We start from the raw sequence: 21,555 nt of genomic DNA on the forward strand, positions 1-21,555 counted from the left end.
GCCATTATTCACCTTGAGTGATTCACATCACTCCTCTTGTGGGCTCACCTGTAATTTTGAGCTTTGAACATTTTCTTCCTCAAACTCCTTGAGAATTATTGTTAAACTGCATCAAAAAATGTGATTGCAAACTACACCATCCTTCCACATCCTGATAAAACCTCCACAAAATGCTGCAAAATCAGTTTCCATATACATTTGCCTCACTCTGGCTGCTTATATTCTGTAAATGTAACTGACTGTGCAAAGCATGGTGCAATGGAGAAAGAGGGCAATTAGTGTTCCTCACTGGTTGGTCATTTAGGTACCGTTTAGGTTTAACTTTTCCATGCTAAAATCTCTATAACCAAATTCATAATAAAATACCAGTGTTGTCTGTGGTACTGGAGCTCATCTTGTACCGTTTGTGAGTGGTATTTCTGCTGTCCCATTAATTTGCCTGTTAAGGAGCATTGCCCAGTTCTGCAATGCAGTGGTTAAACTTCTTCCTGCTATAGCTGCTTCTGTTAGATCTGTAAAGAATCTGCAGTAAAGAAATGTAGGAATTTTAAGAGGGAACAACAAAAATTATCATCACAAAGAAAATCGTGCAAGGGTGCCTACCTTGTCTGTCTTTCCACAGTACTGTTCCTGATGAAGTGTTTGCTACTATATTCTTCAGGTGATTCACCTTTTGCATTAAAATTCTAACAACGTTTTCTAGGACTAACACGATGCTATTCATATTCTAAAATCAATATTAGCTTTTTTTCAAGAAACTATGTTTCTTGAACATCTCCAGGGATGGTGACTCCACCACCTCCCTGGGCAGCCTGTTCCAAGTCATTTTCTGACAGAAATTTAGCACTCCTCATTTCTGATATTCATCTCCCACTGAGTTACAAGTCAGTCACTGTGGGATGTACACAAGACCCTCCCTTGGTGCAGATGTGAGCAGAAAAAACTTGCACCTGTCCAACTCACTGAAGTGAGCTGGGAGATGCCCCAGGGGATGCAGAGATGAGAAGTATAAAAATACTGAGAAAAGAGTGCTTGATTTTTAATTTTTTTTTAATAGGAGATATGCACAGAACCCTATCCATACACTAGCCCCATTGTGCTGCTTTTGGCTGGGGTAGTTAATTCTCTTCACAGTGGCTGGTGTGGGGCTGTGTATTGGATTAGTGCTGAACACAGGGTTGATAATACAGAGATGTTTTTGTTATTGCTGAGCCGGGCTTACATGGTGCCAAGGCTTTTTCTGCTTTTCCTACAGCCACACTGGTGAGGGGCCGGGAGTGCAAGGGAGGAGACGCATCTGGGACAGGTAACCCCAAGTGATGAAAGGGATATTCTGTTTTCAACATACGAGTAACAAAACCATCTCTGTATTATCAGCCCTATGTTCAGCACTAATCCAGTACACAGCTGCTGTGGAGAGAATTAACTCTACCCCAAGCAGAACCAGCACAGCCATCCACGTTATTCCAGCAGAGACAGAGGAGCAGTGAGTGGAGCTGCCGGAGGGCCTGGGGCAGGGATAGTGTGAGGGGCAGCTGTGGGAGCTGCGGTGTCCGGCCGGGTGGAAGGGGCTCGGGTGCCTCCATCGCCCTCTCCGGCTCCCTGGCTGGGGCTCGGTCTCTTCTGCCAGGCAGCCTGCGACAGGAGGAGAGGACACAGCTGTGCCAGGGAAGGGTTGGGTGGGACATCAGGAAGAATTTCTTCACGCAAAGGGTGAGTAGGCATGGGAATGGACGGCTGGTGGAGTCACCGTCCCTGAGGGTTTAAGGAAAGGCAGTATGTGGCACTCAGTGCTATGGTCTGGCTGACAGGGTGGTGTTCGGTAACAGGTTGGATTCGATGCCCTCAGAGGTCTTTTCCAACCTAACTGATTCCGTGATCCTGTGATCTCTGAGCGGCCGAACCTTCTTTATAAAGGCTGCAGGGTAACTCAAGGAGCCATGCCGCGGGACTGAGGGCTACTGTGTACGCGCTTTCGGCACCCCGGCACCACGTTCGTCCGACACGAGCCCTGAGGCGCCATTCCCGAAAGAGCGCTCGGACCCGTCCGCTTCCCGGGCGGCTCTGCAGCGGGGCGGGGCCGCCGCGTGACGTCACGCCGCGGTGACGCCATCGGCCCGTCGCCGCGCGCCCGGCGCCGCCATGTTCAAGGTGAGGAAGGGTCCCCGCGCTGGGTCGGGCCGGGCCCGCAGCGCTCGGGGCTCCCCGCGCCGCTCTGCCTCTGTGCGCTCCGCAGGCTCCCGGCGCCGCGCTCCTTGCAGCTGCTTTACCGCTCCTTTTAGCGCTTCGGAACCGCGTGCCCTCCGTGTTGCATGAACAGAGGCACAGTCCTGACTTAGAATCGCTTCTGGGGTGCACCCAGAGTGCGGATCGGTGCGTGCAGATCGCATTCCTTCTCTGCAGTGGCTTCTTATTTTGAAATTGCTTCCAGCAGCGTGCAGCTGTGGTACTGCAGAGTTTGGGTTCGTGTAACTGTCGCTTCAAAGTGTTAGTTGGATCTTGAAAAGTCTCCCTTTTAGTGCGTGGAGGTTGTCTGTGGAACCTGCGGAAAGCACGGTGCGGCTCTCGCTGTCTCAGAGGTCTTTGCCTCTGATTAGAGCAGCCCAGATCCGGCTAAAAGCGAGCTCTGTGCCAGTCAGATCACTGTTACGGCTGCTTGCTTAAAAAACCCAAACCAAAACACCAAAACCTGGTGATGCTCGATTCCTGGTATTCATTTTCCTTGGTACCATTTTCCGAGATAATATCTGATAATATCTCTAGATACCGATATACTGAGTATACGAAATACTGATATACAATTGAAACACAAGAAGTTCCAGCTCAGCATGAGGAAGAACTTCTTTACGTTGAGGGTGGCAGAGCCCTGGAACAGCTGCCCAGGTCATGGAGTGTCTCTGGAGGGATCCAAAGCCCACCCACCTGGACATGTTCCTGTGTCACTGCTCCAGGTGACCCTGCCTTGGCAGGGGGTTGTACTGGATGAGCTCCAGAGGTCCCTTCCAGCCCTGACAATTCTGTGAGTCTGAGATACTGATGTGCTGAGCCCTTGAGCCCTTGCTCTGCTTTTGTCACGAATTCCTTGTTCTTTTTGTGCTTTAATGTTGGAATTCTGTGCTCGGAATCATTGAGAATTCCATAATTGTCATTAGAGGGTTTATCTGTGGGCCTGTGCATTTGGGCAGTATGTATATTAGTATATTAGTACCTTCATACAGCCAGTGAGGATTTAGGTGCTTCAGGCCAACCTGATGTGCTTCCAAGAACCAAAGGGAAGGTGGCATTTTGTCCAGGATATTTGTGCTTCAGGGACAGGAGTGTTCAAGAGTTTGGATTTTGGTTTTACGTTTTTATTGTTCAGGTCCAGAAATAGGAGGAAGAATTGAAAAATATGAGAAAAATGAAGTGTTTTCATACTTCAGGACCAGTATTGGCCTTCTCAAAAGTATGCTCAAGCTTTTCCTATCTGGTGTCTAAAGATAAAGTTGAATTCTTAGCTAGAGAGGAGTAAATGTATCTTTTTTGCTTAAAATAACTGCAGAGCATTGCCAATAGAAAAGAATGTTGGCTCTGCTTTTCTGATACTGAGTGGCTGTAGGACTGGCAGGCTGAAGGCACAGCTCAATCAGTCAAAATGTTTTACTAAAGCTATTGGTTTAGTAATATGTGGTTAGTATGGAATTCAAAAATGAGATCCTAAAGGGAGTTTTGGAAACAAAAAGTGCAGCATTTGATCTTTCATACTCCCAAATACTTCTGTATATGCAAATATGCAGTATTTCAGGAGCAGTTCTGTCTGTCCCATAAGGCAGCTGATGTAGGAGACCATTGCAGTATGACTTGAACAGCACATTTAAGAAGAGATTCAACTTGCACTTTCAGAGGTTAGTTTCATTTTGTTAAAAATTAAAACCAATGGAAAATGTCTGCATTTCAGTATCTTGGTAATATAAACATTTCAGTCTGAGTAGTTCTGTGATCACTGATACTGTTTTGTGAAACCCAGATGCTTCCAGCCTTGTGCTCTGCTGTTCATGTCTTTATATAAAAATCTCAAATATCTAAAACATTTGGTTTTACTGTTTCTACTGGTGACACTTAGCACCATTTACACTGTTTGAAAACATATTTCTGGAAGAAAATGCATTTAGATTTTTGCCTTTTCAGTGACAGAACAGTTTTGCAGTGAAAAAAGGAAAGATTGAGGAAATAAACTCTACAGCTATTAATGGTTAGTAGCGTTTGTTTTTGTCCTGGCTAATGGAAGTATGAGAAAAGTGTTTAAGCAAACACTATCAAACATTATCCTTGTCTTTCCTTGGCTGTGAAACAGCTGATCCAATCATTGTGGTGTTTCATTTATACTGATTTAGTAACGAGTCCATAAATTCAGACCAGGAAAAACTTCCATTTTAAGCAAGTTTTTCCATACCTTTTGACCCATCAGATTCTATATGTCTTCCAGAAGAGAATCCTGTGACCTAGTTCTTGTGTGCTGTTTCTCTACCCTTAAACCGACATTTTCAGGAAGTTTCACAACTGTATAGTCCAATTTTTAGTTTGAGGAGTCTGTTGGTTACATTTAATAAACATTCCACCTGCAAGGCAGTTGAAGAAATTTAAGCTGCAAATGCTTGACTGCCTACAATAAGCTGCTGTGGTGTGGATAATTTTAAAGCTGTTTTCTAACAGTTCTGCAACAGCCAGAGCAATTGTGCCGTGGCTGGGCCAGTTGCCACCATCACAGCATGGAGGAGGGATGGTGTGACCATGGCTTCAGTGCCACAAGCAGCTAGGTCAATGCCACAGACCCTGCTATTAGTGGAAGGGAAGAGGCCTTGCTGCCTTCTCCTTTTTCACCCCCTGTCCCCACAGCTCCTGTGCTGCTTGTCAGGCTGTTTCATGGAAGGGCTCTGTTTGCTGACCCGCACAAAGCTCTCCCTTCTCTTGCAGGATTAATCTTTTGCCAAATTGGCCAGGTGAATTGCCTCACGGTGGGAGCCTCCAGCCACCAAAGCTAGGGCAAGGTGAGCAGCAGGACTTCTGGGAAGCAGTGCTGGAGAGGAGCCAGATGCCTCCAGTTCGGTGTTAGATCCGCTCGAGCTGTAACCTGATCCAGCACAACACAGGCTGCTGTAACTGCACATTTCCCTGAGCAGTAGCAGGAGTACAAGACATTGAAAGCTTTCCCATTTCAACTGATGTTTCTGCAGTTTTACTTTGCTGTTAACAAAGATGTGCATTTGCTGGAAAATGCTCTCTGGGCATCTTGATTTACTCTGCAGCTAATATTTTTTTCTTCTGTTTTTTTAAGTTGAAGCAGACTTTCCTATTAAGAAATTCAGTTTAGCATAGGTCCTGAATATTGGAAGAACTATATCCACCTTACTCATGGTGGTTGTGTAGTGTGATTGGATTGAATTTAAAGTATTCAAGAAACAGTCAAGTAATTCACGTTTCTTACAGAAAGTAGACACTCCTAAAATTCTTAGAAAGTATTTGTTTTGTTCTGGTATTTATAGCTGTAGGTCTCATTGTTTTCCTAAATCTATATGCAGATACTAAGTAGAAGTAAAACACTGAACTTCTTGGTACTACCTATGGAAAAATTGAGGTATTATGGGCATACACAAAGTTGTTTAAAATATGACTATAATCTTGCTATTTAAACTGAGAAAGTTAATATGAAAATTATTTTAAACTAGAGAAAACAAGATCTTTTTTGTGAGATGAAAACTGATGAGATTAGCATTTATTTCTACTGCCTCCTTTAGCCTTAGGCTTTTTTTTTTTTTGCCACCTGAGTGATGTAGATGTTACCATATCAGTGCCTGAGAGCATTAGATTATGTACTGCTGACCCTCCTGTCTCCTAATTTCCAAGCATCTATTGAGATCCCTTTTTACCATGTAGAGGGACATAAACATTGTCTGCCTGGATGTGTTCAGACACGTTGCAGTTTTGTTTGCACATAGTGATGTTCTTGTCCTCGCTAATGTTTCCAGGTAATCCGGCTGGGGGCCACCCCTGTCAGCCTGGGCTTGCTCTCTGTCCAGGTTTATGCTGCTTCTTCAGAGAAGACTTCCAAAAAGGAGTTGCTGAAAATTGAGGAGGTAAGTGTAGTTAGAGTCTTAGTGCTCTTCTATCTAAAGAATTCTGGAAACATTGTGTTTTGATGTATGAAAGCATTTAGGTACATCTCGTCACTTTTTTGCTTCTCAGTTTTCCTCAACAGAGATATCTGTATAGTTTTGCTTTTACCTGGACATGGCATTTGATGTTCTTCGCTTGATAGGACCAGGCTTGCTTGTGTGTAAAATATTTTTCCTACATTAAAGCCTGTTAGTCTTCATTCAGAAATTAAATTTTCATGTTTATAGATTTACTTATGGTTATATTTCAAGTCCACAGGAGTCTTTTCTTTGCTTTTTATCGAGATAATACGACTTACTTTTTACTGTAAGTAGTGTTGGTAAATTCTAATAAAAATTCATTTATGTTCTTCACTAAAACAGTGAATCAGAACAGAAATGAACAGAATGTTTTATTTCTAAAAATATTATCTTTTTTTAATATCAAAATTCTTGTCCAGCAATATTTTGAATCCACCATAGTAGCCTGCAGAATTTTACCAGTTTTCCTTTCTTCACAGTATTCGGACCTAAGCAATAACAAATACATTAAGTAGTGGTAATACCTGTTATGTTTTCATTTCTTTAAGATGTTACAAATGTCTTGGTTATAAATAGAGCCTTAAAATACCCAGTCAAACTGTAAACTCAGCAGCATTGTTACACGGGCTTTTAAAAGTCTCCAGCACTAAAAAAATAAAAATAAGTAGTTCATAACTAAATCCAGCTTTATAGGCATGACAGCATGCAGTTGTTTAAAAGTTTTGAGTACTTCAGCCCAACCCTAAGTGTTGTACCATAAGCACTGGAACTAAACCAGGCTGGTGTTGTGCACACTCAGGTGTTGTGGCAGTTCCCTTGTGCAGAGAGAGGAGCTGCAATTGCAGGGGGCTCCTGGGAGCCTCAGCCTGGGCCCAGCCTCTGCTGGCCTGAGTCAACCGTGAGGCAGCAGCCTGGAGCTCGTGTCAGCTGAGTAATGGGCTTGCCATCAGCCCCAGCTCAGCAGAATGTGCAAGCCATGGACTTCTGGCTGCCTTTCTTGCCATTCACAGGCTCTTAGTTTGGATCTCTACTGTGTCAGCTGTCTAGTTTCATAAAATATATGGGAATTTCCTTATTTCTGTCCTCGTGCCAGGCATTGCTGTTAGGTTGTCCAACAGGATCAAAGTTCAGCTTGTGACTGTGATTGCCAGGGATGACCAGGTTTCCTAGGGAAGTGAGGCTGAAAATCCTCATCTTTCAAAGTATTATGGGAAGTCCAGCTGCACAAATTACCAAATTATGGGATAGATTTGTTGTAATTTTGTATTATGTTATGGTTAGCAGCTTTTTTAGTTACGACATAGCTGATCTTGAAAAGAGAGCTAGCTACATTTTAATGCAGCAATACTTGTAATCATCAGTTTATAATAAACTACTAAATGGAGTATAAATATGGTGTGAAATATAAGCTCTTTATACTGAACATCTGTGTAGTATATAAACTGCTAGAAATTTTAATAGGTTTTGTTTTGTTCTGAGCTTTGCTGTTCAACAGTACAAACTCAGGGTTTTTTTAATGGAATACAGTTTCAAATACGCTTAGGTAATTGTAGTACATGTTGTGGTGATTCTAAACCCTAAACAGGGTGATTTAGCATTTATTATGTGAAGGTGCCCATTGCTCATTACAGTTCCTCTTTGCTCAGTGCCAGGGTGCCATTAATCCTGTCAGTTGCTGATGTGGTTATGACCAAAGGTTGGGGTGTTTGACCATTTTCCTGCTCAGTAACAAACAGGCACATGTGTGTTGGATGTTACCTTTGTTAGCAGCTGCTTAGGCTCTTTAATGATGCCTTGTGCATATATAGAAAATGATTGATTGTCATTTCTGGTACATTCAGTATGTTAACTGGGAACCAGAAGTGCTGATTAAGGTGGGAAACATTTTTCACAATTATGTTGTGTGTTCTTATTAAACTAGTTTAATATTAATTTATAACTTGTGACTTGGGTCATATAGCAGCTATGAATGAATTGTATAGCAGTTAGAAGTCATCTTCATCATAATTATGTGCTGTATAATTAAACTTTGCTCATAATGGTTGTCTCAGAGCTGTGTGAATTTTTATTATGCATTGTTTATGTAGTAAGCACAGTGTTAGCTGTTCTCTGCTTAGACTGTTCATGCCCTAAAGACCTACTTACACAATTACACCTTTGTTTTTAACATCTTGTTTGCTAATATTCACAGCTGTCACTGTACTCCTCCCCAGCTCGTGAGACTAAATATGTGGAGAATCCCAAAACGGAATTGGAAGAGGGGGTTTCCCGTTTGCGGCATGTTATGGAGCCATACACAGCCTGGTGTCAGGTACAATGGTTTGTATTGCAGCTGCTGATGCTTCAGGGGTAAAGTTCCAGCTGGGATTGTGGTTTGTTTTTTCTGACTCGGAATTAACAGGTAGCAGCAAAGTAAAAGCTGCTAGCTGTAACAGCATTTTTCAAAAATGTGGCATCACTGAAAGTTTTCTGCATTGCTTAAAATTTTCCACAATTCAGGTAATAATGTTCGCCCCCTTCTCACACAGAACCAGTTGTGTCTTTATACTAATTTGCTGAACTAAACCCTGGGTTTAGGGGTTGTCCTTCCAAAAGAATTAAAATTAAGTAAAGCATAGAATTGTTGTCTAAAGTGAACTTTAGGCTTAAATATACCTAGAGATATCTGGATTTGGCACTGTCAGGAAGATAGGAAAGTGATATTTGCAGTTTCATGCTCAAGGAGGCCTTAAATTATCAAGCAGTGTGTTTTGGAGCAGCAAAGCCAAGTTGTCCTCGCTCCAACTGTGACAAAACACAACTTAGCAAAAATTAAATCAGTATTTGCTGAACTGGAATGTTGAGGGAAGGAATGCAGCTCTCTGGAAGAGAGAAAATCCTAGGCCACCAAGTACTGGTAAACCTAATCCTCGGGCCTTGCCCCAAAACCTTCTCATATCTATTTTGCTAGGTAGTATGTTTAGAGTAAATAGTCATTAAATACAAAAATAGGCTCTGTAGCAGAAAGGAAAACCCAGATTTTTGTGATCAAGGCCTAAATTGTTGGTGTTAGATTGCAAAGCCCAGGAGAGCTTTCTTGCTCTTTCCTGCCCAGGAAATGTTGAGGCTTATTTTGAAGTGGGGGAATCCTTGCCCTGTGGCTGTCTCTGGGCAGCTGTGGGTGATTCTGTGCTTTGCCCTCTGCCTGTTGTGAATCCCCTTGAGCTTCCAGCTGTGTGCCCAGCTCTCCACTGAAAGCTGTTCAGACTGAGACTGGGGTGTCCTTTCTGCCTGGAAGTTCTGTGTGGTGCTGCCTTTAACGGGACTGAAACAGTTTTTCAGGGCTCCTCAGTCTGGTGTTTCAAGTGGCCGCAGCAGGAGCCCTGGCTGCAGCTTGGCAGGGGAAGGGGTTTTTACAGCATAGTCTGAGCTCTGGCTCCTGAGCACACGGGTTTGCTTGGTTGCCTGTGGTAACCCTAACTGGAGAGTGAAATGGGAGAGGAAGTTAGCCTTTAGCCTTGCTTGATGTCTCGCTGACCTGTTGTCATCCTGTTGGTTTTTTTTGTCTGTCTGGTGATCATTGACATAAGATGTGCTCTTCTGCTCACACACAAGAAGCCATTTCCTGGCAGTGGTTTACTGACTCATTTTATGAAGTGGGCATGTAAACTTTATGGGTTTGGGGCAATATTGCTTAACTGTAGTCAGAGGTAGCTTTGGTTTTACACCCCCTGCCCATCCCTGCTGTGTTGAAGAAAATAGTAATTAAGTGTGTCTCAGTTGTCTTTAAAATCAAACAGATAACCCAGGATAATCAGAATGAAATTGGTTATGTTTGTATATCCATTTTACTTCTCCAAAATTACTTGACTGTATTGGAAATGCAGCTCAAAACTCAGATGTAGGAATGAGCCAGTTATATTTCAGTTATGATGGAAGATAAGACTTCGGGATCTTTAGAGCAAGTTCTTCTTAAATTGGCTTTTAATAAGACCAACATCCATTTAAAGTTATGTTGTGTGTCACATGCTAACACTTTTTCATTTTCATGCTGGGTGGGTTTTTTTACATCACTCATGCCAGTGAGGAGATGAAAGTTCTAAAGATATCCCCATACAATATCCTAAACAAATGCTTTCACTTCTGCACAGATGCAGCTCAGGTGGAATTGCAAGACTATTCTCTGCTTTAGCTTTGGGCATATATATTTATGAATTTGTTCCCTAATTTATATACAGCCTTACACTGTTCCTCTGAAGCACTAGTGTAAATAACAATTAGCAGGTTTCTTTTTATTGAGATTTTTTTTCTATTTGGATAAAAGGCAATGTGCATTCTTTTATTTTCTGAATATTCTCAGTCTGAAAAAATGTAGAACTGGTCTGTGGGGTTGATGTGGTGTCTTTGATTTGCTTTGGACATCTATAGACATCTAATTTTCCAAGTCACTTCAAAATGCAATCTTGTTAGTCTAAAACAGTCTCCTGGAAAGTGGAATTTATCACCTTGCAGGATGAGCCACATTACCCCTTCGATTCCAGTGTTGTTCTTTTCTTTGCATCACCTCAAGTATTTTTGCAATACCTGCATACACGGAGGAACCCAAGATAATTCTGAGTTTCAGTTGCCTGATCTCAATAAAATACTGAGATTGATGTCTGTGTTTTGAAGTATTATATTTTGTCTCTGTCCGAAGAGTCCTTTGAGAAAAATCTGTAAGTTATGCTAAGTGTAACATTGAGCAAGCATAGCCCTATAAGTGAAGGGTGGAAGTGGGAATAAAAGTAAGCTATTTTAGGGACATCACTTTTTTCTTTTTGTTGTTTTTTTTTCTCCTTTCTTTGTCAGCTCAGTTAGTCTATAGTTAATATTTTACTTACTTGGTATCTATTTACCCTTGTTCTCTTTTTTTTTAGGATCTTTATACGAAAGCTATGCCCAAGTTAGAAAAAGCTGTTGAGCATGGTAGAGGTAAATCAGCTTGGTTTTCTTAACTGGCAATTTAAAATGCAGGACTGTACTATATCTTCAGTTTACAGGGAATTGCATTAAGCATCATTGTATGTATAATTTCTAATGCATTTAAGACTAATTTATTTCCACTGTGTATCTGTTTGAATTTCCTATGTGGGTCACTTATGACACTACATTTCTAAGCAATTAAAATCTGAGACCAGCATTTATGTTTATCAATGTCACTAAAAATTAGTTATGCAGGAAGAGAAGGGGAAAACCCCTCACAATTTATTCCCAGCCTGCAGTTATTTGCTTGACCCAGCCTCCAGCAGTATTTGCTTGACCCAGCTTAGTAGCTGAAACCTCCTGTAGAGTTTATTATTTGTTGCAAGCATTAGGTCTTTTGTTTGTAATGTTTAGCCTTTTCCTTTTGGTTTGCTTCCATGGATCTTCTAAGAATTTTGAATTAATCCAAAAGAATTTTAATTTGTTTTTGGTTTTGGGAGCATCCTTTCATACCTGGGCTTTCCAGGACTGAGCATGGATTCTATGTAGAGCTTGTTTCAGATACTGCACCTCTTTTCTTTAAACTTAGCAGTTTCAGTCTTCTGAACTCTTTAGCATGGAAGATTTTCCATAGTTTTCCATTCCCCCACCAGACTCCCATGTTAGAGTGCACTTTGTTTTTGCTGTGTCTTTGCATTGTTCTCTGGTTTGGTTTTTGTACACTATTTTACTGAAACTAGTTATTGTTAAAGCGTAACTGAAATTCCATTTTGCCAAGGTTTTTATCACTAATTTGAAAAAGATATGATTGAGATGCAAAGAGCGAAACAAAACAGATGGCCCAGGAGCAAAGGCAAAGCTCCTATGAAAATTGGTGAATACAATAAAATATTCAGTTTCATTCATGTGTCACTAGAGAACATCTCAAAGGCTTTGAATTTTTTGCCAGCATATCTAAAATGAGCATGATAGTTAAATATGTTTTGATAACTCTTTGTGTTTGGTAACAATTGCCAGCGTGTATTGATGATTCCTTATCACAAAAACACTTTCGCATTACATTAAAGCACTTTGTTCTGGCTTCTTTTCAGAGGGCTATGAATTTCTCCAAAAACCGCCTGCTGGATTTTATCCAAGGCTTGGTGTGATAAGTTTTGCTGGAATCATTGGATTGTTCCTTGCTAGAGGTAAGTGGGAACCGTTTGAATTGGTTATGGTAGAATTTTGGATAAGTATTTTTTTGGTGGGTTTTAGGGTACTAATTTTTAGTTGTGACAAGGAGATCTGAATTAACTATTACAAAGCATATTTCTGCACTATTCCTTATAAAGAAACTGCATGGAAAAGGTGTTTAATAACCAACAATTATTGTTTTATCATTGCTGTATTTGTTACTGAAAAGTCTTCCATTTTCCTCAGTAGTATTTTAGTATAACAAATATGGCAAAGGGCTCGTTTGGTATCTTTTAGCCTAAAAATATTTTTAATTGTTGAAGTTCTTGATCACATGTGTTACTGTAGAAGACAGCAGAGGAATGAATTTTGGTGAAATACAGATGTTCCTGAACTATGACATGTGTCCAATTAGGGGTATATTCAAGTTTTTTCAAAGTATTTCAGAGATGCTGCAGATAGTGATTCAGCAAATAGATTGGTGAACTCTGGGTGTAGTGTAAATACCACCTGCACATTTTGCTCTACAGAAAAATGATACAGTTAATTTCATCACACTAACGAAAAAATGTTCACGCCTTCATAAATAGATGCATTAGTCTAAGAAATGTTAAGTGTGAAGAAGTATTTTGTGCTTATGTTAAGATATCCTTAATGCAGTGAAATGTAGATAACAGAACTTTAAAGCTGTAGAATTTAAATACCAGTGAGGACATGGTTTGGACAAAAATAAACCTTTGTGGGGCCTGAATGTGTTGAACTGGAAGTGTGTGCTTGGCTGTGTAGAAATTAGAAGTGCACCTCCAACTATTTAATTTTCCAGTGAAGCTGGTGAAAGCAGTACTTCACTTTTTTTCCTTGTGTGTTTTTTCTAATGAAATCAAGGTAACTTCCCTGTTTGAAGTTCTTTTTCTTTGTATTCCTCTTCTCAAGTAGTGTGATCATGAATGAGATCAGCTTCCATCATTTATGACTGAAATGAGGGGAGAGTGGGGAGTGCAGTCTTGGGACTGGAATTGAAAGATTAGAGGATCCTAAGTTTAATGAAAATGAAAATACCTCATACTAAAGATGTTAAATTTGTGAATCTTTTAGGATGGGAGCCATAATTTTAAAACTTTTTTTTTCTGGTAATAGTTTAAAATATGATTGTTATTTCCAGACAGTATTCAAACCATACAAGGAAGTGCCCCTTAATTTTGATGCTACTGAAAGTACTCTTTATTTTATTCTTCCTTCCCTTGGTATTTGTGGAGGAATTGCCCTCTTGGAAGGTACAGATAAAATCCTCCAGGTCTAATCATAATACTTGAATATGCACAGCTGCTCACTAAGTGGAAAATATGGTATTCAAAGTTTAATCATATGAATATTGTGCAGTCATCCAGCTTGGTTTAAAATGCCATTAGAGATAATTAGTTTTAACTCATGTTGCAGATGGAGTGATGCACTTCACTTGTAAGAGAGCAGCAGCAATGTGATTATTGATATAAAGCAATGATTTGAAAGGATTTGATGGTAACTTGATCAGTTTCTGCATAGAGGACAGGGTCAGACAGACCTGTCTGGGGAGGATCCTCCTCTTGAGTCACAGCATTCAGAGACTTTCCTTTCTAGACTCCTACTCAGAGGAGCCTGGATGTGTCCAGTCCTAGTCCCAGACTTGATCAGCAGTTTCTGTCCAAAGGATTTTATGTGCACAACCAATCTAAGCTACAATCTTTGTGAAGCTTACAAAGTTTAGCAGACTATTAGGGGGCCCCTACTGATCAGAGTGATTATGTTTCTTAAGGAACTGGTAGGATGGAAGAGAAAATACACAAGAATTTATTTAAGAAAATTGTTTATAAATAAAATAGGGGCATTCTGCTGACTTGGCTAACATATACTCTAACAATGATTTGTGGTTTTTGATTTTTTGTTACAAAACAGGCTCAAAAATAAAGAAGTTGGTGTATCCTGCAGCTCTCATGGGTATGGGTACCTCCATGTATTACCCTCAGCAAGCGGTGGCTATTGCAAAGGTCAGTGATGATTCTTTTCTTTGCAGAAGTGTCTCTTTGTTGCCTCCTAGCTTCAGATTGACTGGTCATCCATGTTTAAAAGCCATGTCAGTGGCAATTAACAAGATTACTGTTATTTTGTGAAAGCAGATGCAGTCTGGGCTGAAAGATAATCAGACATGTTCCTTTTAGTGACATTTTTTTTCTAACCTCTGCAGTAGTGTCTTCATTTAGAGGAATGTAATTTCCTTTCAAAATCTCTAATCTCATGTAACACTAAATTAACATAAATATGCTAAGTGAGTGCAGTTTGTGTGTTTACTTACAATACTAAGGAAACATGACATATCTTGTGAGCAAATGAAGACAGTGTTTGAAAGAAAAAAAAAGGAGTTTCTATAGACAAGTCATCATAACATTTTGAGATAAATGTTATTGATGTTTTCTGCTTTTTTTTCATTGGGGCTTTAAGAAAGATAGCATGCACATTCTGGAAGAGGGTAAGAATTCTGCTGCTAACTTACTGGATGCCTTCCCTATTTATGGATTTGTTGTTTCAGGCACACAAGAAACATGTTAACTTGCAGTTGCTGAAATGAGTTTCCTGTGAGAGAAAGAACTGAGGAGACCACAGAATTGCTTACAGCCCTTACTGATGTTAGATCATGTGCCTTGCTGTCCACACTTAGTACTGGCACATTCCTTAGTTCCCCACCACATTGTGTTTCATATCCAGCTTTTAACCACTCACAGTGCACATACTTGCATCTTTCAGAAATTCTTTATATTTCAGCCTTTGGTAAATTTGCTATCTACTTACTGGCCACTTGTGAATAACCCTGAGATGTCAGAATGGTATATGATATTCTCAAGAACATACCATGTTCTTTAAAAACTGAAAGGTCATTGACTTGGGAAGAGTCAAAACTGCTGAGTTTGAGCTCTGCCAGCATGGTGGTACTCTGATCTTTGATGGAATCTTTTTTTACTGCTTCCAGCATTCAGATGCTCTAAATACAGATAATTCTCTTGGCTTATTCTCAGAGAGTGAAAATTATGCAAGTGGCAGGAAAAAGACCCATCAAAATTTAAGAAGCTTAGACATTTCTGTTGGAAACTGTGTATTAAAATTCTGCTTGCCTTCTGAACAGTGAAGTGGGAAGCGATTGAACGCTGTTCAAACTGATGTTACTGTTTTTAAAGAAGCTCAGTTCAGGCTTAACTGTGGATTTGGTGCTAACAGCTTCACAATACTTAGTTTATTTTATGAGAACTTTGAAGTGCATGGTTACTCTTTGATTAATTCACAGTCCTTAGTTTGACTGTAATGAAAAATCTGATAGGAGATTGGAATGGGTTTAGCTTTGTTGACTTGGTCAGGACAGTAGACCTGAATTTGGAAACTTCTGTGGGGAGAGTAATATCCTAGATACTGTTTTGGTTCCTCTAATCTGTCTTGTGCTTTCTTGTCTTAAAAAAGCAAAGTTTTAAGCATATCTTACCATCCATCATTTTTAGGCTTTAATCTGAAATTGGTAACACTTTCCTCTCTATTAATTATTTTTAAATATTTCATAAGCCTTTCAAAAAATGTCTGTAAAGCTAGAAAGGAATGCCTGCAGTACAAAGTTCACTTGCCAAGTTAATGAAACAATATAGAAAATATTCTGTAGCATAAATTTAAATTCTTTTTTATATTATGTTCTTTTTATTTTTCTTCCACACTTAAGTACTTCATCACTGCTTTTTTATTTTACACTTGTATAATTCCCTTCACTGGGTATTGTGCTGGTTTTGTTTTTTTAATTTGTCGGGGTTTTGTTTCTGTCCCACTTTTATTTAAGACTTTCCAGTGGAGAGCTGGAAATAAACACAGCAAAATATATTTGTAATTGAGGTTCAACACTTACTTCATCTTGGGTAAAAATTTTTCTTCAATTAAGACGTATGAATTCCTAAGTGAAGTTATAGCAACAGAGTTCATCATTGGTAACAGGGAGTTTTCAGACACTAATCATCTAATTGAAGATGGAACAAATTCATAGACTATTATTTTTCCCCTGCTTTAGGAAATAATCTAATAAATAATAGATCACATTTTAATAAATCACAAATTTGTAAGGGATTTATTTCCTCACTGCCAGTATTACTATACTTTTAATAACTTTGAACAAAAGGTCAGACTGTATATGTGGTAGGGGAACTGAATTTAATACTAAAGCTTATTTTATTCTGGTGGAACCCTGCTTAGTATTTTGAAATGGTATTGCTTTCCAGCTAATCATAATATACTCAAAATACTTTGTATTTACTGTGGCTTATATTCCAGCTGGAAAGAACTTTCCATTATGCAGTTATTTAAATACCTCTATCATTGGAATTAAATTTTGTCCTTTGTTATTAGAACCTTTCAAATTTACTAAAGTACTGTGTGTTATGCTTTCATTCTTCTAGAAAGAAAGAAAAGCTTCCCAATAGAGCTTTGTTTCTTTGACAGCAAACCACATTATTTCTGTGTCTTTTGAACCTGTACCTTGTCTCTTGCTGGGTTCAGTCTGTAAGGCATAAACAGCTGTGCTGGCACAGCTGAGAGCAGGACATGGCTCCAGGAGCTGTGAGCTGGAAAGCAGGACCTGAGGTCACTTCATCCATGGTTGCTGCTGAATGCTCCTGAAATGGCATTTACTTTGTAAGTGTAGGAAAGGCAGTGCATTCTCTGCAGTTTGTAGTTTCAGTATACAGCTAAAGGATTGCTAATCAAAGCTCTGAATGTGAGTGATTCTGTGTGACATCCAGTGTGGTCAGTAATGCATGCTCACGGTGCTGTGTGCCACCTTAGGCCTTGGAGAGCACTGGTGCCAGCCCAGGAGTGCCCAGTGTGGGTGTTGGTGGCCCATGGCCACCTCAAATTTTCAGAATCCCTGTTGAGAACCACTCAATCTGACTTTTGAACTTGTTTGTTCAAACTTCAGCATACAAACCCACTCACAGTGCTTCATTCAGCAGCAGTGGTATTTTAGCATGTTGACCTTGCAGCTTGCTCTTCCAGTCTGCCTAGAACTGCATTTTCCAGCTGTGGAAGTGTCTGTGGGTCCTGGCTCGTGGGAGGTTTGTGCCATGGTGAAACATTGGTTGGTTTTGGCAGATTAAACTGTCTGGGTTGCTGTACCTTATGATGTAGTTACTTAATCCAGCAACATGAATGACCAGTTTCTCATCTAATGCAATTCATAAATCACTTGGTCATATGACTCCTTATATGACTATAAGAATATTTTTAAGTTTGTACTGTTGGGCATTTAGTGTGGTTTAAAATATTTTAATGGAGTATTTTTAAGCAGAAACAAAAATATAGCTTAAGGACAGTTGTTTTTTCTCATTTTATGTTGGTAGCTGTGTCTTCAGTGATATTGCAGACAAAACCAGCACTTTGTTTATTGTGATTATTTTTCAGATTTTGTCAGTGGTAGGTTTGTGCTGTTTGCAAAAGGGACCACGATCTTTTCAGATGAGCCAGCTGGTTTGTTGAAGTGCTAGATGCTAGAGAATGAACACTTTGATACTGAAAAACAAACTAACTGTCTATACCTATAATACTTTAATTGGGCAGTTTTGGAAATTTAACTGGATCACTTGATATGCTTTTTTCTGGTTACTCTTATCACTTTCAGCTGTAGAGAAAACTGAGTGTATCCAATGGACTTGTTTAAACCAAAATAATTGGTCAGATATGGTGACAAAAAGGACACTTTGGATTTAGTTGTGACTTGAAAGTGTAGTTGCTGATTTGGGTTTGTTTTCTTTTAATTCTGGTTATTCAGTAGCTTCCTTTGTAAGGTAGCAAGCACATGGTGTCTGCCCAGAAGCACATCCTTGTACCATTGTGCAGTAACTGCTGTAATCAGTCTTGCTGATTGCAGATCAGACAAACAAGGGGAAGTGGCTCCTCACACCACGTGTACCCAGCAGTAGAACCACTTGGCACAGGGATGCTAAAAATCTGCACTTCCCCTTGAACTCCATGCAGAAAGTTCATAGAAGGGAAATTCCTTGGGCCTCTTTACACACATAAAAATCACCTCTGGCTCAGGAAATCTCTGAACAGTGAATTGATGGAGACTGGAAGAAACTGAAAAACGTAGTTCAGAAATTTTTTCAGAAACATCAGAAAGTTGTTTCAGAAATATTGATGCTTGCCCTGTTCTCAGAGTTTGTGTTTTGTGGTTTAGTCTGCTGTAGGAGATAGGGAAATACCTTATTAGTTTTTGATTTCATAAGCTTTTTTAGTTTAATAGCTGTTTAGTTGGACAAATTGTCCTTTCTGCTGTTGTTCTTACAGAAACAGATAGTGATATGAAGGTCAGTATAGACCTGAGCCTGGCTGTAAAAACCTAACTCTCTTTAGTTTTAAAGGGTGCTATAAATACTACAATTCCATGTACATAAGGGACAAGGGATACTGTTTTGTTAGACTTAGGGCCTTTCCCTGTCATAAAATACTCGTTGGTGTAATATAGCAAACACAGTCTTTCCTAGCTATGTACTGTTTTGGGAGTTGACAGCTGGTTATTCATAACATTCATCTATCAGCAAGTTCTAAAAAAACAAGAAGAAAATCTAAAATTGCAAAACAGTGACAACCCTTAGTAGGGTCTTTGAAATGGGTATGGTCAAATTAAGAAATATTTTGCATATGTTAATTATGTTGAATGTCAAATACTAAGAAAGCAGGGATTGTTTCCACACTGAATCATTCCACTCCTGTTTGTACAGATGTATATTCAGGTAGTCCTCAGACAGGTTTTTAGCACATTATTTTTTCTTATTCCTGATGGGACATTATTTTCCAAGATGTTTGTTAATTCTGTACATTGTGAGCTTGAACAGGAAGAGTTAAACATCTTGTGTTATGAGACTTTTTCCACTTAAATAAGAAGCAAGGCAATATTCCCCAGATTATTAAGTTCATGCTTTCCAAAAACTTTTGTTTCAAAGGTTGCTGGCACACAGCTGTATGACTGGAGTCTTCAAGGATATATTGCTGTAGAAGCTCTTTGGAAGGATACTCCTAAGAAGAAGAAATCAGGGGAAAAAGGTGATAAGGTAAGAAGTCTGAGGAACTTGATTTCTGAAATTACCACTGCCTTTTCAGAAAAAAAAATTATGAACAACAGTGGTTTTGTTCCACTGTGACTTGGCCTTTATTTCTGAAGAGAAATTTTTCATTCTCTCTTTCTAAGCTGTGGAAAAACATTAGGCTTACTTCAGTGTAAACTTTCAGAAATCCTGTTTGGAAGCTTCCTTTAGTATAATCTGATACAGATAAGCAAACAGAATTCTAGGAAATATATGTACATGGCTTAGTGAAGCATAGTGTGAGGGACTGGAGAACTGAACAAGTTCATTAAATGTGTGCCAAAGAAAGCCTGTAAGGTTTTAAGGTGTTTTTTTTTAGCTGCTGCTTAAAGAAAGAAAAGTTCAAGTGTGTAATGTAAAGCTTCTGTTGTTTTAAATTCACTTCTAAACTCGGTATGACTGGGAGAGAGGTGTTTTGGAGACAAAATTGCACTTGGATAGACCTTGGGGATGGGACCAAGTTCCCTTGCTGAGGCTGGGTGTAGGGCTAGTTCCAAACAAGCTGGGCTGGGGAAATGTTCACATGTCCTGGCAGTTGCTGAGTCTCCTGAGAGTGAAGACTTTCATCAGTGGATACTCACCCTGTATTGGCCCAAGGCACTTCAGTAAAGGAACTTGAATAAACAAAGGTTGGTTAATGGTCCTGTAGCTTTCCTGAAACCTAGGCTGTCAAAAAGAAACTCAAAAAAGAGGTAATGTTAAAATATTTCAGAAAGACAAACAGACATCATTAGTAAAAAATAGTTGAAGTTTTTCTTTTATTGTGTCCCAGGCTTTAAAAAGGGAACACGTGGATCTTATTGGAAGGGCAAAAACTTTTGACACTTTCATTTTGCTGTAAGGCTTATTCAAGCACTTGCTACCTCAGCAGAAAAACAAACAGCCTGCAGAATTGCAGAGGCCACTAAGTAAACACACTTCCTTCTCTTCCTCCTTGCAGAATCTTTAAATCACACCCCTTAGTTACCAAAACATGTTACTTGCACAAAGGAGCAAAATGCTCACGGATGGGTGTTCTGCGAAAGTTCATCTCATTGTTCAGGTGCTGGCAGTGTGAGCTGCTGCTGTGTAACTTGATGGATTAGACAAGGTACAAAATCCCTGTGACTCAAATGCAGAAGCAGTACTTGGTCACTTGATGAAACTGCTTGCATTTCCCATTACCACTGAGGCAAGCAGCCTTACTGGGGCTGTGTCCTCAGAGTTCCTCAGGAGAGGCTCCTGTCTCCCTGCTGGGCAGAGAAGCTGAGCAGCAGCTGTAAGAAGTCACATGCTTTTGTCTAGAAGGGGGCCTGAGAAGTGATTCTAATAGAAGAAGTTTGTCCTGAAGTTTCCTTTGGCCAAGGTTGATGAAACCATACAAAACACACAGTTGGGAATCTGGGTCGGTAGAGGTGGGTTTGGTTTAGGTTTGTTTCATATGGAAATAATCATACAGATTATTAGCACCACCAAATCAGTATCAATTTTTCAAGCAGAAGAATTTCTGTTTAAGTTCCATTTTTTTAATTGGAGGCTTTTACTCATACAGAAGTGTCATGGAAGAAAATGCTTTTAACTATCATATACTAAAACTGGCAAAGCATTGTAGGATAGATTCTGTGACTTCTGTTTTAATTTGACAACCTTGTGGAAGAATTTGGTTGCTTTTGTATATGTATTTCTTACTGTCATTCTAGGCAGCTAGATTCCTGAGCTAGTGAAGACAGGTCTAAATGTGACTCTTGAGTTGTTGTTGCAGCAGATGTAACCCATTTCATGAAGCTATGCCAGAGCAGGAGATGTTATTTTTGTTTTTGTGACATTTACTCCAGCATTTTCCTGTTGCTACACAAAGGAGTCTTGCAAATAGTCAAGCAGTATTTGGGTGGCTCTTCTTGGCTTCTGTTAATTTGTTACATTGCTCATAATTTGTTTGATAGTCATAGGTACCACAGCTGTGCATAACTTCATGTTTGTGCAGCAAAATGTCATTAAAATAAATGTGGTATGTTAATTTTCTGAAGGTTTTATGAAACAAAATCCTGTGCCAAATTGAGGTCATATCATGAGTTCTGCCAAGAAAGATGAATTCTGGGACCTTCTGTGCCTACATTTCAAAACACTGTGGCTGCAGCCCCTCCACAGAC

General features: G+C 39.7%; 1 protein-coding gene across 2 annotated transcripts in view; it reads left to right on the top strand.

Annotated features, from left to right (window-relative positions):
* Positions 1 to 2,113: 2,113 nt before the first annotated feature.
* APOO (apolipoprotein O) overlaps positions 2,114 to 21,555 on the top strand; it is a 32,160-nt gene continuing 12,718 nt past the window's right edge. The window contains exons 1-7 of one of the 2 annotated variants that reach the window (XM_030955096.1): positions 2,114 to 2,151; positions 6,006 to 6,113; positions 8,365 to 8,484; positions 11,069 to 11,123; positions 12,206 to 12,301; positions 14,220 to 14,311; positions 19,286 to 19,393. In XM_030955096.1, coding sequence (XP_030810956.1) covers positions 2,143 to 2,151; positions 6,006 to 6,113; positions 8,365 to 8,484; positions 11,069 to 11,123; positions 12,206 to 12,301; positions 14,220 to 14,311; positions 19,286 to 19,393 — 588 coding nt within the window. In that variant the 5' untranslated portion in view covers positions 2,114 to 2,142. Of the gene's footprint in view, positions 2,152 to 3,904; positions 4,232 to 6,005; positions 6,114 to 8,364; positions 8,485 to 11,068; positions 11,124 to 12,205; positions 12,302 to 14,219; positions 14,312 to 19,285; positions 19,394 to 21,555 lie in introns of those variants that run through there. The other variant, XM_030955105.1, reaches the window with a different exon arrangement.

Source organism: Camarhynchus parvulus, chromosome 1 (assembly GCF_901933205.1).
Source record: "Camarhynchus parvulus chromosome 1, STF_HiC, whole genome shotgun sequence".
NCBI lineage: Eukaryota > Metazoa > Chordata > Aves > Passeriformes > Thraupidae > Camarhynchus > Camarhynchus parvulus.